The 16,141-nt window shown below is 32.3% G+C and overlaps 1 protein-coding gene across 1 annotated transcript; it reads left to right on the top strand.

Annotated features, from left to right (window-relative positions):
* Positions 1-4,020: 4,020 nt before the first annotated feature.
* LOC125223819 (PI-PLC X domain-containing protein At5g67130-like) lies at positions 4,021-7,005 on the top strand. The gene is made up of 9 exons (XM_048127114.1): positions 4,021-4,151; positions 4,245-4,323; positions 4,421-4,543; positions 4,739-4,876; positions 5,595-5,693; positions 5,816-6,119; positions 6,194-6,417; positions 6,488-6,574; positions 6,649-7,005. Exons 1-9 carry the CDS (start codon positions 4,120-4,122, stop codon positions 6,796-6,798), a joined length of 1,236 nt encoding a protein of 411 aa, XP_047983071.1. The 5' UTR covers positions 4,021-4,119; the 3' UTR covers positions 6,799-7,005.
* Positions 7,006-16,141: the final 9,136 nt, after the last annotated feature.

Below are 16,141 nucleotides of genomic sequence, written 5' to 3'. Positions count from 1 at the left end.
AATATTTATGGTGAATTATCCACAAATTTTCACACATGCAAAATTTTCGAGATATTTTTGTATACATGTAAAAAATATTGGCATGTTTGAAAATTTTATTATTGTTAAATAATTATTATTTATACTATATTTTATATAATTGCCGAGCACTTTTAAGGTACTCGGCTATTGCCAAGCACTTCGAAGATGCTCGGCATTGTATAAAGAATATTTATATTACTTTTATATAATTCCGAGCACATTTATGGTACTTGGCAATTGTTAAAAAAATTGATATTTTATGTTCAAAATAGATTTTAATATTTATGGTGAATGATCCATTAATTTTTATACATGAAAAATTTTCTAGATATTTATGTATACATGTAAACAATATTGGCATGTTTGAAAATTTTATTATTGTTAAATAATTATTAATTATACTATATTTTATATAATTGTCGAGCACTTTTAAGGTACTCGGCAATTGCCAAGCACTCTGAAGTTGCTCGGCATTGTATAAAGAATATTTATAATACTTTTATATAATTCCGAGCACATTTATGGTACTCGGCAATTGTTAAAAAAAATTGATATTTTATGTTCAGATTTTAATAATTATGGTGAATGATCCACTAATTTTTATACATGAAAAATTTTCGTGATATTTCTGTGTACTAATAAAAAATATTGGCATGTTTAAAATTATTATTATTGTTAAATAATTGTTATTTATACTATATTTTATGTAACTGCCGAGCACTTTTTAGGAATGTGAAGAAAAGAAAACAAATTACTAGCGTGGGGCAAGCAACAAGCATATTCTTCCCATTGGCTACTTACTCATCTGTGGGTTCTAACCGCGTCAATGCTTGCCAGATCGATTAACTGGTCGAGCAACGTGTTAAAGAACATCGTGATCAAATGCAGCTACAAATTGAAAAGGTGCAAGCCGATTCAGATCGGAAAATTGCACTAGTGCGTGAGGAAGCGGCTAGGAGGGAGCAACAAATGCGAGAGGAAGCGGCTAAAATGCGAGAAGAAGCGGCTACGAGGGATCTACAAATGGAAGAACGAATGATGCACCTTTTAAATAAAAAATTGGGACAATTGAAAAATGTGTAGTTTAGTGGTATTTTGTAAGACAACCTTTATCTTTATATATTTTTGTTAAACAATTTATCTTTTTAATGTTATTTAAGATTTCTTTATTATTTTATTTATTAATAATTTATTAAATAATTAAAATTTTAGAATATATATATTTTAAAAAAAATCAGAATAATCAATTTCCCGAGCACATGGCCGTACTCGCTAACATGCTTGAAGTGGTCGGTGCAACTAGTTCTCACTCGAAAGTGTCGAGCACCACTAGGTGCTTGCTGCATTACGAGCACATGTATGTGCTCGCAAACCTGCTCGAAGTAGGGCCGTGCTCGCTGGTTTCGTGTTAACCTCTCAAAAGTGCCGAGCACCACTAGGTGCTTGCTGCATTACGAGCACATGTATGTGCTCGCAAACCTGCTCGAAGTAGGGCCGTGCTCGCTAGTTTCGTGTAACCTCTCGAAAGTGCCGAGCACTACTAGGTGCTTGATGCATTACGAGCACTCATAGGTGCTCGCCAATGCTCTTAGTTGACCAGTTAGCCGAGCACCAAGAAGCGCTCGGATAAAAATGCCGACGAAGGGAAAGCCGAGCGCCTTAAGTACTCGCGAAGTGCTCGGTAAAGTTGGATATGCCGAGCATATTTCCCTCTTTGCCGACCACTTTGGTGCTCGGGAAAGACCTCCTTTTTTGTGGTGGTACATGAGCATAACATTATCTTTTTTTATTTAAAGTAGAGAAATAATAACTTTAAAAGGAAGAACACAAAATGTGTTATTGATTTTTTGGAGTTATAATGATCACAAAGTCCATTTTCAACACATTTACTTTTGTTTGTAAAGATAATAAAACAAACTAGAAAAACAAATTTATCACAATTCGTTTTCGTTGACAATATTTATATAGGAGTACATAATTCGATGAATTTGAGTAATTATGTTAGTATCGTGGACGAAACAATTAATAGAGTGTTTGACAAAGCTTAAAACAACTTATTAAGTGGTTTGGTAGATTGTTTGACAAAATAACTCCTAATAATTTTTTATGACCTACAAAAATAAGCTCGTTCTTCGACTACTTATAATCTCCCTAAAAAAAGGTTCTTTAACCGCAACTTATTTTTTATAATTTGATAAGCAATACAGTATTTTTTCTAAAATAATGATAATATAATTTTTTACTTTCTAACATATTCAATTTTGATTTCTTCTTTTCCAATAACCTAGAATTTCCTCATTAGAAGTGGTTTTTGCACAACCGCTATGCGTCATCCAACCGGATAAAATAGCATGACAATGTCACCCGACCAAGTAAAAGTCACTGGAATAATCTAACCGCTAAAAATCCTCCGTACGTAAAAACTTCTTCTTCTTGCCCTAACTTTATCTTGCTACAAAAGAAAATTTAACTGAACATAAATATATAAACATGATAAAATACATGAAACCTAAAGGAGAAAAGGTATACTAGTAATATTTTATTCACATAATTTATCCATCACCAGTTGGACTAAAATTTATTAATTACAACTGGGATTTAATTAGGTTCTTTGTGAAAGAATCAATCATTTGTAGTTACAGATACTAGTATATTATCAAATCTTGAACCATGGAAATACGTTAAGAACGAGCCATAAACAGAATATACTTTAAGCAAAAAACATCAAATCAAGAATTTACTGCAAATGATCTCTCTTTTTTAAGCAAAAACGTTGCTTACAAGAAAACAATACAACATTTTCTTGCGGTCACTCTTTTCCTTTCGACAAGTACAGCAACGTTGGCTGCAAATTATTCTTTTAAATTGATGAATACAAAATAGAAAAAAAGTTGAAAGTATTCACAGTTTGTCCATGATCAATACTTGGTACCATTAAAAATTACCCAACTATATCATAAATTTAAGTTTAATTAGTCAAATTTAATAAGGGTTATCAACACTTATATAGATTAGATTGGATCATCACCAAGTCGATGTGGGACAGAATTTAGAGAATTTAACACTCTTAATTATTGCATTTTAGTTCGACTACAAAAATAAGCCATTTTCAATTATATCATGACATATTATCCGTAATAATTAATTTATTTATCCTTTATAGTAGTACTACTATATGAATCACTATTACAAACACTATCTTTACAGTGAGAAATTTTAGAAAGAAATTATGGTACTTTTTCTTCATTTAACCACTATCCTATTAATTTTCAATTTAGTTCAATCTTTACTCACATATCACATTACTAGAGATATGCTCTCCTACGTAAATCCATTTGCAAAATACTACTAATACCTATTGGTATTATTTTTTTTGAGTTGGAGTTAACTAGAAATGAGTTGCAATAAAATGTTCGTAATGAATTAATTAACACATAATTAAAACAGAAATTCATTTTACAAAATCACAAGTTATGGCTATTTCAAGGTAACAACTAGGTTTCCTCTATTGGCCACCACATAAAAAGCCAAGCATAATCACGTGCAAATTAGCACATCAATTTCTTAATTTATACACAATTTTTTTCCCCCCTATTTATGATAATTGATCGCACATGACATGACAAATGATTGTAATTTTACCTCCTACCCATATGCAGATTGGTTAATTTATAGCCCCACTTGAATTGTTGATAATAATTTCCTAATTTTGTGTACTTCAATTCCTTTATTGTAAAAATATTACTCTTTTTGCAAAAGCCCATATCAAAACAATAAAATATTAAGGAAATTATTGTCTCGCATAAAATTTAGAATATATTTCAGCTAGGTTAGTCTCAGCATGAAGGCTTTTTATACACTAAATCTATTTTTCCGAAAAAAGAGTAAAATAGTTACTATATTTAAATATTTATGATGAGATAATTCAAAAGTAGGAATAGAGATTTTTATGCTGATTCAGAAAGCTGAAGCGCGGCATAAAACAATCTATAAATGAACCAACACTTCATTTTCTATCAAATTTCTCTTCTTCTTCTTCTTCTAACTGAATTCCAAATAGTTACGCTAATCGGTTTTTAAGAGAGAGAAACAGAGTAGATGACGGTTACTCATCCGAATCACTTGCTCCGGTAATGTAAAATTTCATATTTCACATTATGTACGTGTATTTGTAGTGTTGAATTGCTGATTATTGTATGTAACGGAAATACGGATACATACAGGTATGGATTTACGATGAATTTTCCTATTCTGGTGCTGTTCTTCGCTATTTTTCTCATTGCCCGATCCTCTGCTCTTCAGGTAGTTTGATTTTTCTGAAGTGATTCAAAAAATTCTGTGTGTAGATCGTGTTGCGTGTGTGTGTTTATTTATGCAGCTTCTTTGTGGACGGTTACAGATAGGAGATTTCTGCTTGACGAGCAAAAGCTGTGACGCAGGGCTGCACTGCGAGACTTGCCTAGCGAATGGCAATGTCAGGCCGCGGTGCACTCGAATTCAGCCTATCAATCCTCTTTCCAAGGTATTATCCGTCAAATTGCAGAAAAAAATTGATTACTTACTGTGTCGAGTTGAATTTGAAGGAATCTTGAGGTGATAAAATGCCGATCGTAGTAATTTGATCTAATCTGATTCGAGTGACTCAAAATTCATTCATTTCCCCAACTTGATTTCTGATTATGTTTTGGTGATTGATCTTGATATGATCGGAATTCAGGTGAAAGGATTGCCGTACAACAGTTACACGTGGCTAACCACTCACAACGCATTTGCGAGATTGGGGGTGAAGTCGGCAACTGGAAGCATAATTCTATCCCCGCAGAATCAGCAGGACTCCATTACCGATCAGCTAAACGTAAATCATTTATTTTCGCCGATTCTATTTTTACGCGTTTTATTTACTTTTCATCTGAATATGCGCTGTCACCGGGAAATTATGTGTCAGGGGGTAGTTGGGGGCGTGCATAAAGACGCCGCAGTTTTGCTGTTTTCAACTGGTGGTGGATGAATGTTTGTTGGCCGATTAAATATTTCAAGTCATTCATAATAATATCATTTTGACTTATATAGCTTTTACTTAATGCTTTGACGGGGAGAGTACTAATTACAGTAGTGCTTGGTTTAGTAGTGATGGGAAATAATCTGCCAACAAGAATGGTTACCTTTGAACTTTTTGTCTTTCATGAGTTATTGTGGCTCTCAAACATGAACTTGTGCATGTTTTTATATAAAGAATTTTATATATTATTGAAATGAGCTTCTAGCTTGCAGAACATGTTAATGAACGCTTATGCCTTTGCTTCAAATATCAACAAACATGCTTGAATTATGAGGGAAGAATTTGTTGTATCAAAGCAATATTTCTGGGGATCCTAGAATGTAGGACATGTTTGTTTTACATGATGTAATGTATCATGATAGATCTCAACTTATTGAAGACTTTTGAGATTCTCAGCAGTGCACTTTGTCCATAAGCATCTACTGATGTTTGCTGTATTTCATTTTTGCAATCTGGATTTAATTCGTTGGAATTTTCGACACCTTAATGGTTTATATCACAACATGCACTGCAGAATGGAGTGAGAGGGTTGATGCTCGACATGTATGACTTTGAGAATGACATCTGGTTATGCCACTCGTTTGGGGGGAATTGCTTCAACTACACAGCTTTTGTAAGTATATGATATGATACATAAAACCTGCAACTTATCACAATAGTACATAAAATGTTAACCATGATTATATCCAATAACGTTTGTGATACTTGATTCTAATACACGAGTTTTATGTGAAGGTGCCAGCTACAACTGTTCTAAACGAGGTTCGAGTGTTTCTTGAAGCAAATCCAAACGAAATTATCACTATAATTATAGAAGACTATGTTACATCCCCTAATGGCCTGACAAAGATTTTTAATGCATCTGGGTTGAACAAATACTGGTTTCCATTATCTCGAATGCCCAAAAATGGTGGAAGTTGGCCGACAGTTGATGATATGATCGCTAAGAACCAGCGTTTAGTAGTCTTCACGTCCAAATCTTCCAAGGAATCCTCAGAAGGCATTGCATACGAATGGAGATATGTCGTAGAAAACCAATGTGAGTTTGCCTCTCTTGGAAATCACCAACATTTATAATGTTCATTCATTACTAATAGAGTTCTGAACTTGCAGATGGTAATGGTGGAATGGTAGCTGGATCATGCCCGAATCGTGCTGAGTCGCCTGCTATGAACGTAACATCAAGGTCCCTAGTTTTAATGAACTACTTCCCGGATAATCCAGATGTGGCCACAGCTTGCAAACACAATTCAGCCCCTTTAGCTGATATGATGAACACATGTTATCAAGCAGCTGGTAGAAGATGGCCCAATTTCATTGCAGTCGATTTTTACAAGGTAGGAGTACTACTTTTCAGCATTCAATCCAATGAAAATATTCAAAACCATAATTGTATGAATCTTGCAGAGAAGTGATGGTGGTGGAGCACCTGAAGCAGTAGATATGGCGAACGGAGAACGAGCCTGTGGCTGCAAAACTATATCATCTTGCAAGGTTTGCTTATATCTGATTTGGTTTTGGTGAAAATTGTGAAAGAAGGGTGTGACTGAGTGGAGTGGGAAATGCAGGAAAATGCGGCATTTGGAGTATGTGAAGCACCGGAGGCAGGTTTCGATGGAGCAATCAAAAATGGAACTCAGTCCGGAGGGTTCGACGGCAGACCCTTCCAATCACTATGGATGGTCAGTCTAGTTGTTATGGCCATTGTATCACTGTGATCTCCAACTTGGTTCTTCCATTTTTTTTATTTTTTTCTTCTTCTTTTGATTGATTTTATACACAAGGCTACAATGATATAAGATCCAAAAATAGTATAGAATGCAGTTGTAACATTGGTTTCGAAGCTAATGCTAGGCCACATGAACATTGTGCCAGTAGTATATTGAAATTGGATTAAATCAATTTCAATCAGTAAAAAATTTACTAAAAAAATTGTTATTGAATGTTTTAATTTTACAAATTACATAAAAATCAATCATGATTTACTTATTTATTTGAAGTTATAAAGAAAAAAAGCATGATTTATTTAATTATGGTACACCATTGACATTGTTTATACACACCATGCTCTACTTATCTGTAGAAACGTTAGGAACCAGGCAATTTAATATTCATAAAATATTGAAAAAGAAAAACCAGATTAGATGTTAAGGTAAAGCAAATTTAGTTTTTTTATTTATCATACCTCGAATTGCATAATTCATTAACAAGTTCCTATTTACAATTGTTAATAGCAAAAGGCCCAAGCCCATAAAAGTACGAATTCAGAAATAGATTCATCGGGCCCAAATTTAATTGCATAATGGATTCGTTAAATAATTAATCACTGAAAAATGAAAGGAAAGTAACAATGAGTTTCTAATTAATTTCAATAGCACAGGGCTCAAGGCTATGCATAATGAAAATTATTCAAGGTAGATGACATGTCACACAAATTAAACAAAACCAAATGGTTAGTACGAAACTGCTTATTTTTCAATTTTGAACTGCGCACAGTTATCGATGCTAATTTGCTTCCTTAATTGAATCATAGGCTGTAGAATTAAAATAATGATTAAGATAATTTAATCTCTCTTTTTGTTAGTGGCATCAGCGCTACAGAATATACATACCAAAATATAAAGGACAGCATATTCCAAGCTTCAACTTTTTAGATTTTTAATCACCCGAAGATTAAAAAAATGCCTGCTTTAATCTATGTTCTATTGCTTTTTATTACTATAAAAATGTAGGGAAAAATAAAATAAAGCAAAGGGCAGAGTCTTCATTCCCATCGAGGAATTGGATTATTAGGCAATTGTCAAATACAAGTAGCCAAGGTTAATCAAGTAGGGAATTCAAAATCAAATACTCTAGTAGGCTAATTGTTATTTTTTTTTATCTCTAAGTTTCAACGGTTTATTGATTTTACTATATCTCATAATATAATAAAAACCATCAATTTGATAAATAGTGGATAAAATTGAAATGAGTTGCACTTTGAGTCCAAACACTATTATATGATGATATGATATATTTTCCTTCTTTTTTTATGGCATATTATTACGATAACTATGATTGTAGAAGGAATCATTTTGACTCTTTGCCAAGTAAAGGTGATAAAAAAAATGTATTTATATGATTGCTTTTTGCAAAAATTTATTTTGTGGAGAAACAATTTTAGAGGATGCGTTGGTTCAAGTAAGGTGCATTGAATGCAATCATGTCATGAACTATTAGAAAATATAATGGACTCGTGAATGAGACCTTTTCTGAAGTATTATTATTTTTTAGATTTTTATAGGTCCTTTTCAAAATTAAAAATAGTAAATAATATCATAAAATGGACTACTAATGTTTTTTATTTAATTCGGTGTGAAGCTTAAAATTTTAAAAACTCATTTGCTTGCAAAGAAATACTCATATTTTAGTGAATGCGTCGCACTGATTCGGTTTCTTTGGTTGGCTCAACTTTGAGTCTTTGACTACATCAATTGCGTACACTACGCATGCTTATCTAACTTACCAATTGATATGTTTGTATCAACAAAAAGAATATAAATATTATAATATTACTACATGGGACTGTTCGGTTTGCAAGAATGTATTTCGAGATTAAATATGTAGTGTGTTTGATTTATAAAAATGAATCACACAACTCAATCCTAAATGGATAATCATGTGATACTTAATCATAGTTAACTCCCTCCAACTAAAATAATCTCACAACTTAGTTCTAGATTATAACTTGGTACTACTATTTATCTAGAAAACCGAACATCACCTATGTTTATTATTTACAAATAGATATGTTCTTCCTATATAAGGAAGTTTTCTTGAAAAGGTGTTGTATTCTAATAAGAAAACTATGATATTTATCATATATATATCAATCTTCAAGCATTGGAAGTCACACATATATCTCAACCCACAAAACGAAATACTATAAACTTTGTTTAATAGAGTATGAGCATTCATATTATTGGTTAAAGAAAACTAAAGCTACTTTTAACTTTAGTTGAAAGAGTTGTCAATAGCCAAAAAAACCTTTAGTTGAAAGATAAACATATGCTACACGCATCAAATTCTAGATGCCTTGACGATATAATATAGCCCCTCCACTAACTATAAGTCACTAAAACACACACATACACACACACACAAAACACATATTCCCTTAATTTATTTTTCAACTCTAGGCGTCATACAATAAAGTTTTTAGTTTTTTTGAGAAAGAATTGAACCCCATTGTACAAAGCACAAAACTACAAGATTTTGGTTAAAAATATATTAAAAAAGACATAAATGAAAAGAGCTCAGAACCTTTGTTCAAAAGAGGTGAAGTCATATATATTCCCCTAAAAGAAAGTTTCATGATAATAACATCAACAAATATAAGTGATTCAAAATAAAAAATAAAAGTTGAAGATGATCGTATTAGTGATTTTTTAATCACCAAAAGTTAGATGACAACCCCCATCTATAGTGATGCATCAAAAATTGTTGGAAGCCACGTCAATTTAGATTGAAAAAATACCCTAGAGCCCAGACACTACAACTTCCCTTTTATTTTTCAATATCTATAAACTTTATATTTTTCTAATACTTTACTTTTCCATATTATTATAATATTTCATGTACTATATATATCGATATTTAAATTTAGAATATTGAGCTTAAAGAAGAAAGGTTATCATAAAGTATGCAAGAAAAATTTCCAGCCATAGTTTTATTCAACCAATCAGCCAACTCCTTACCTTTATTTCCAATACACTTACTAATTGCCACATGATCATCTTAGGTTTTCGTGATTCTTATTGGATTAGGCTTCAAAAAAAGCATTAGAAAAATAAAGAAGCATATGCCATTATCAAATCACACACACAATCAAAAGTGGATTAAAATCTGATGTGCCTTGGATTTTTTCTCTACATTATGTGTATTTAATTAACTAATCTGATGTGCCTTGTGGATTTAATTGTTTCAAATTCTATACTAATAACCAAATTAATTAGACTGTCTATTGAAGAAGGCAAACACATGTCATATTTGCAGATAATTTTAACAAATTAACATGCATATATTAATTTTTTTTATATACTTAGGCTATTTGATCCTTATCTCTTATTCATCCCTTAACTATTCATGGGCCTCTTCAGTCCATCTCTTAACTAAGAGACAACACCTGCATCCCTCCATCTCTTAACTATCTCATCCCTTAACTATTCATTCAATTTCATTTTTTATTTTTATTTCCAACAAATTCAATTAATAAAAAACACACTTCATTAAATAAAATAAAATTACAATTTAAAAACCTAAAAAAATAAAAAAGAAATAATTTAAAAAACTAGAAATTACAAATTGCACACTTAAATTCAAATCACAAAAAAATGGAGGCAAATAAGCAGAAGGAGTTCTCTAGTGACGATTTATACAAGTGATTGGAGAGGAAAGAAAAAAAATAAAGGAATGATTTATAGAAGTGATCGGAGAGGAAAGAAAAAGAGATGAGAGAAGAATAGATGTGTGTTTGTGTGTAAAATGGAGAATGAAGAGTATTTATAGAATAAAAAATAAATTTTAAAAATTCGACCGTTGAACGGTCATATTACCGTTTTTTAAAAAAAAATTCAAAAAATTGATTTTTTTTTTAATAAAAAAAAATCAAATTATGACGTCATAATTACGACGCTCACTCGCGGGCCGGCAAGTGGGCGTCACGCCGTGCGCCACGTGGCGAGACAGCTCGTCGCGGTGCCCTTCCGCGCACGACGCGGGACGAGATGGCATTTGCAACGGCGTCTCGTCGCCGTCTCGTCTCTGCGGGACGAGATAGGGACGGCGACGAGCCGCACTGCGGATGCTCTTACACGACAGGCCAAGATTTTATTATTCCGAGTTACAAAAGAGCATATAGTAGTATATTATTGCCAACAAAGATTGTCACATGCAAACAAGTTGTGCTAGAAATGTCGCATATGAGTCTGCCCCAGACAACATTTGCAGCACATCATATTTTTTAAAACATTTTTGTGCAATGAGCTGGAGATGTGTGTTTTTCCTATGTTTTAGATAAAACTAGTGAAAAAATTTATAATCACGGCCTAATTTCAGTTCAAACTGATCATATCAAGGAATATATTATGTGTATCACTTTACAATAAGCATATTTTTAAAAAAAGTTAAATCTTTCAAGAGTCCAAGCAATATTTAGTGTTTAAATTAAAGAGGCATGCAAATATAAACTCCCTCCGTCTCCTATTAAGAGTCACACTTTTTCATTTCGGTCCGTTCCTAATTAAGAGTCACACTTCATTTTTACCATAAATGGTAAGTAGGTCTCACATTCTACTAACTCAATTCACTCATATTTTATTATACAACCAATATAAAAAAATGGATCCCACATTCCACTAATTTTTTCAACCAACTTTTTTTTACATTTCTTAAAACTCGTGCCCGGTCAAAGTGTGACTCCTAATGGGGGACGGAGGGAGTATATAAAGCATTCTTTGAAGAGATAATATAGTACTACTACATGATTTATCAATAATTACTATTTACTAGTATTAAGAATAAGTAGTATTACATGCGTCCACTATTTAGAGTATTGGTAATAAATCGAAGAGAGTATAATTAATTAAATGCCGAAAAAATAGGTGAATGTTTATGTAGTGTAGTACTCCATATATGAAGATGGGAGAAGAGTAGTTGTAGGAATATTAAATAAGAAGAGAAGCAACATCTCCGAAACAGGATTTGGCAGAGGTGGAATGACAAGACGCTCGTGTGGAAGCACACAAACTTAACTCCAAAACATCTGACCTGTCTCACGTGTATGAAAGACAAATGCGGTGGAAATGGATCGCAAACGGAGAACATAATCGAATCACAATTACAAAGGATTGGAGTGGAGTTTTCGCAATATTGGATTGGCGATCGCTACAAAGATCGAATTTAATGGAGTTTTTCGATCCTCATGTGATGAAAGTTGGCCCGGTCAAGCCATCCGCCATTGCTATTCCTTTGAGATTTAAAAAGAAAAAAAAAATAGAGCACCATTTTGTATGTGTAGATATATGCATGAACAAGGATATTAATGTAGATGGGTTTAGCCATTTGAAAATATATACCGTGTACATTCCCTCTTTCCTTAATTGCGCCACCTCTAAAAAATGAAAGGAAATTCAAACTCTATGTATTTAAACTCATTAATTTTGCCTTTGACTATCGATCATTGAAGAAGAAACCAAGTGCCCGGCCGGTGTGTAGCATTCAATTTTACTAAACTGATTATTTAATATTCCATCTGTTTGATATAATATGATATATTTCTAAAAATAGAAACGGTCATTATTTCTCTCAATACCTTAACACACTAAATATTACTCTCCTTACTACTATTACATAAAATATGGGTAAAAAAATGTTTCTAATGTATATTGGCACAAAACTATCCCGATCTAGAAGGTATTTAAATCAATAATCTCTCAGTCATAGCACATCATTTTTTCACTACTGTAATCTTACCTGCACTGCTTTAAATATAAAAAAAAATTGAAACTTTTTTTTTATATATTGGTGTGACTAAATTATAATGGCAAGTATACATTTTCTACATAAACATTTTAATGCATAAACCAATGCAAAATTTTTCGAGATAGAAGAAGACCCATGCATGGTTCCAAAATCCCATCATTCTCCAAAGTATTAAAACAACATTTGTACAAATACAAAAAAAAAAAAAAAAAAAAAAAAAAAAAAAAAGTCGTAAAAGCAAACTATAATAAGGGGAAAAAATAAAATGGAAGAAAAGAAGATGTGAAGGATAAAATATATTCTCTCCACTCCAATGGAGTGATCGTAAGTGACATCAAGTGGTCCGAATGTCGTGTGCCCTACTTGATCAACATCCTAACCAATTATTACTATAATTCTATATCTTCACCAAATACATAGATGGACTAATTATATATAGCTTGTATCCCCAATTTTCAGCATTTTTAAAAGATACTCCACTACATATTTTTTACTTCACTTACAATCCACCTAAGAAATCACATTAGATTTTGTATAATGGGATGTAGATTGAACTTTTATCAAAATAATAGTAAGAGTTTTCTGGGTGAAATTTTTTACATAAATTAATGAATATTGAGAAGAAAAAAGGTCCATTCTTTCCATTACAAGTGAGTGTTAAATTATATTTGTGACGATCGAAAATGAGACACTCAACGAAGTGGCATTAATTTTATTTTATTTTTTTGGTTTGACCATAGGTGTATCGAACCCGCCTTTGACGGAATCCGACTAATCCTACTCGACCGAATTTGCGGATTAAAGCTGAAAGTCTCTCAGCGGATAGTGCTGTTTGAACCTGTGATCAAAGGGTCAATACAGCTCTGCGCTGCCAACTGCACTACAACCTGTTAGCAAGTAATCCTAGTATTATTATTATGCAAAAGAAATCAAAGTGAAGGTGTTAATTTGTTAGAGAGAGAGATGTGAGTGGTGGTTGTTGTTGGGGGGCCAAAATTAAAAGAATTAAAGTGTGGAGAGAGACAAGGTGTCCCCCCGCACGTTCCTCTATTCATCTTTGACCTTTGACCACCGGTCATTCCACCCCCACCTTTAAATATACACACCTTATATCCTGCTCTGCTTCTTCTAATCTAAGTATCTTTGACTGTTATTAATACATTTTCCTTTTTCTTCCTTTCGTTATTGCTATACACTCATGAGTATCAATATTTTTCCTCTTTACGTTGCTTATTTTAGAAAGTATTGCTATCTGCATTTACTATTCTTTGCTCATTTCATAACATAAAAAGTAGTTAGTGGATATAATTCAGTCAAAAATGTATGGTCAATCAAATTAATTCATTCCCCATCTTTCTTGAAAATTACTTGCATTCGACTCCAAGATTGTCGATTTAGTATAATCAAGACTATGATTGCACTTCTTTTCAAAGTTCCAAAAATAATTGCTTTCTCTAGGGTCTTCCTAGCTTATGAGCACTAAATTCATACAACTAACCAACCTAGCTATCTTAATAATAATTGGTCAAAAACACCCAATTGGGTTGCTTTCTAGGAGATTGAAATTGAATACCTGCTGAGAGACTTCTCCTCTTGGGAATCTCCAAACTTGCATAGAATCTTGCAATTCATGCATATGTAGTCATCGATAAACTTAATAACACCCAACCACAAACCAGAACCCTAGCTGCTGCTACTATTCATTTACTAATCACCACAACAAGTAATAGTTTCCTAAATTTTTGACCACTTTTTAATGTATGGGAATTGGGAAATGACCTCACTGTCACACTATTGGACAATTTAATTTGTCATTTTCTCTCACTAGTAATATATACCTACCTATAGATTTGATGAAAAGGTATCCCACGAGGTCACAGCAATTGTTTCTCTTTTGATGAATCTATGTATATATAGTGTTTTCAGTGTTGCAGTATTCAGTTTTATGTAAAGGAGTTAATAAAGCTCATCTACTTTACGTTCTTGCCCAGGCATGCTTCCTCCTGGCTAAACGTGATAAAACCCAGAACCATTATTTCCTTTTAGTATTTGTCATTTTGTCTAGTATTTTCTTTTATCATTATATCTATATATAATTACTAGTCTTCAAGCCTATAACCATATGCTACAACAACAAAAAAATTACTACTCCAAACATTGGAACTTCTAACACACCCTTTACTTCTTGGTCTAAACCTAATTTGGAAGCTTTGACTTAGAGTTTAATGTAAAAAAATGAAAGGTTTGGTTAAACTACTTTAACACAAGCAATCAATGGCTCATATATATTGGTTGTAGTAGTATTATATGGGTGCTAACGTTAGAAAAAAGCAACTTTTAGGTTTTGTTTAAACAATAACATAAGCAAGAATATTCAGATATGGGACAAGTAAAGAATCTATTTATTTGGTTTTGGTACAGTTCTATGATTGCAATCAATGCCGGAAAAAAACAAAAAATCAAACATGCGTGAATGAACCTGGTAAAAATCATTTGCAGGTAGTAAGAATAAATCCGGTAAAAAATCATTTCCAGGTAGTAAAAATGATGAGGGGAAGAAAGAAAACAAAAGGGGTTTTCCTCTTGCAAATAAATTAGAAATTTGAATCATTACATGTGTTAGTATATAAATTCTGAACTATCTTATAGTGGTTGTTCGGTTTGTTAGACAAGATAATCTTTGATTTAATTATGAGATTATTTTAGGTATAGGAGGTTGACTATGACCAGGGACGAAGCCAGGATGTTATAACAGGAGGGGCAAAAATATTAACATGTAAATAAAATATATTATATTATTAAATATAAAGGTATAAGATGGTGTGTTCCTTAGGGGAGGGGCAAATAAATTATTATTTTCTTAAATGTAAGGGGGCAAATAGTGTGAATTTACATATATTAAGGCAATATAATATATATGTCTACATGGTTATGAAAAATTGAGGTGGGGCATTTGCCATATCTCATTCTATAGTAGATCCGTCCCTGACTATGACTAATTATCACATGATTATTTATCTAGGATTTAATTGTGATATTCAATCTTATGAATCAAACACTATATATATACATATTTAATTTTGCAGATCGAACAGTCTCATAATCATGTAAATTTTGACAGTTAGAAAAAAAAAGTAGTATCAAAATCTAGCATAACAAGAATTATCTAGTAATGTCTCAATTCAATTCTAGTACTCTTAAAATTAAATTATGAGTGCAAAACATAATTTTATTTTATGTGAAACTTATTCCACTTAGACAAATTAATTAACTCAATTGTAGTAACATATTTAAATGTGAGGTCACTGAAATGAGCATTATTCCTAAAAATCTAATTCATCAAGTTAAAGAAATTGACCTAATTTAAAAGTGATGAGGGAAGGTGATGCAACCAACCATATCCTCTTCCATACAACAATAGAGATGACCAAGAATCTGAGGAGCAGAATAAACCCCCAAAAATAGAAAAAACAAATGAGCAATGAGAAGCATTCACCTTGATTTAATTCAAATAATGATGTAAAGAGGAGTTAGATTTTG

The sequence above is a fragment of the Salvia hispanica genome, chromosome 4, assembly GCF_023119035.1.
Source record: "Salvia hispanica cultivar TCC Black 2014 chromosome 4, UniMelb_Shisp_WGS_1.0, whole genome shotgun sequence".
In the NCBI taxonomy this organism is placed as follows: Eukaryota; Viridiplantae; Streptophyta; class Magnoliopsida; order Lamiales; family Lamiaceae; genus Salvia; species Salvia hispanica.
The sequence above is the reverse complement of the archived record's forward strand: the minus strand, read 5'-3'. Positions and strand labels throughout refer to the sequence as shown.

What these genes read in the sequence shown, in the direction of transcription:
- LOC125223819 (XM_048127114.1), top strand. Translation starts at nt 4,120, where the DNA reads ATGACGGTTACTCATCCGAATCACTTGCTCCG. An exon ending in CCCGATCCTCTGCTCTTCAG is followed by an intron (nt 4,324 to 4,420) that starts GTAGTTTGATTT and finishes GGACGGTTACAG; the next exon opens with ATAGGAGATTTCTGCTTGAC. An exon ending in AAACTATATCATCTTGCAAG is followed by an intron (nt 6,575 to 6,648) that starts GTTTGCTTATAT and finishes TGGGAAATGCAG; the next exon opens with GAAAATGCGGCATTTGGAGT.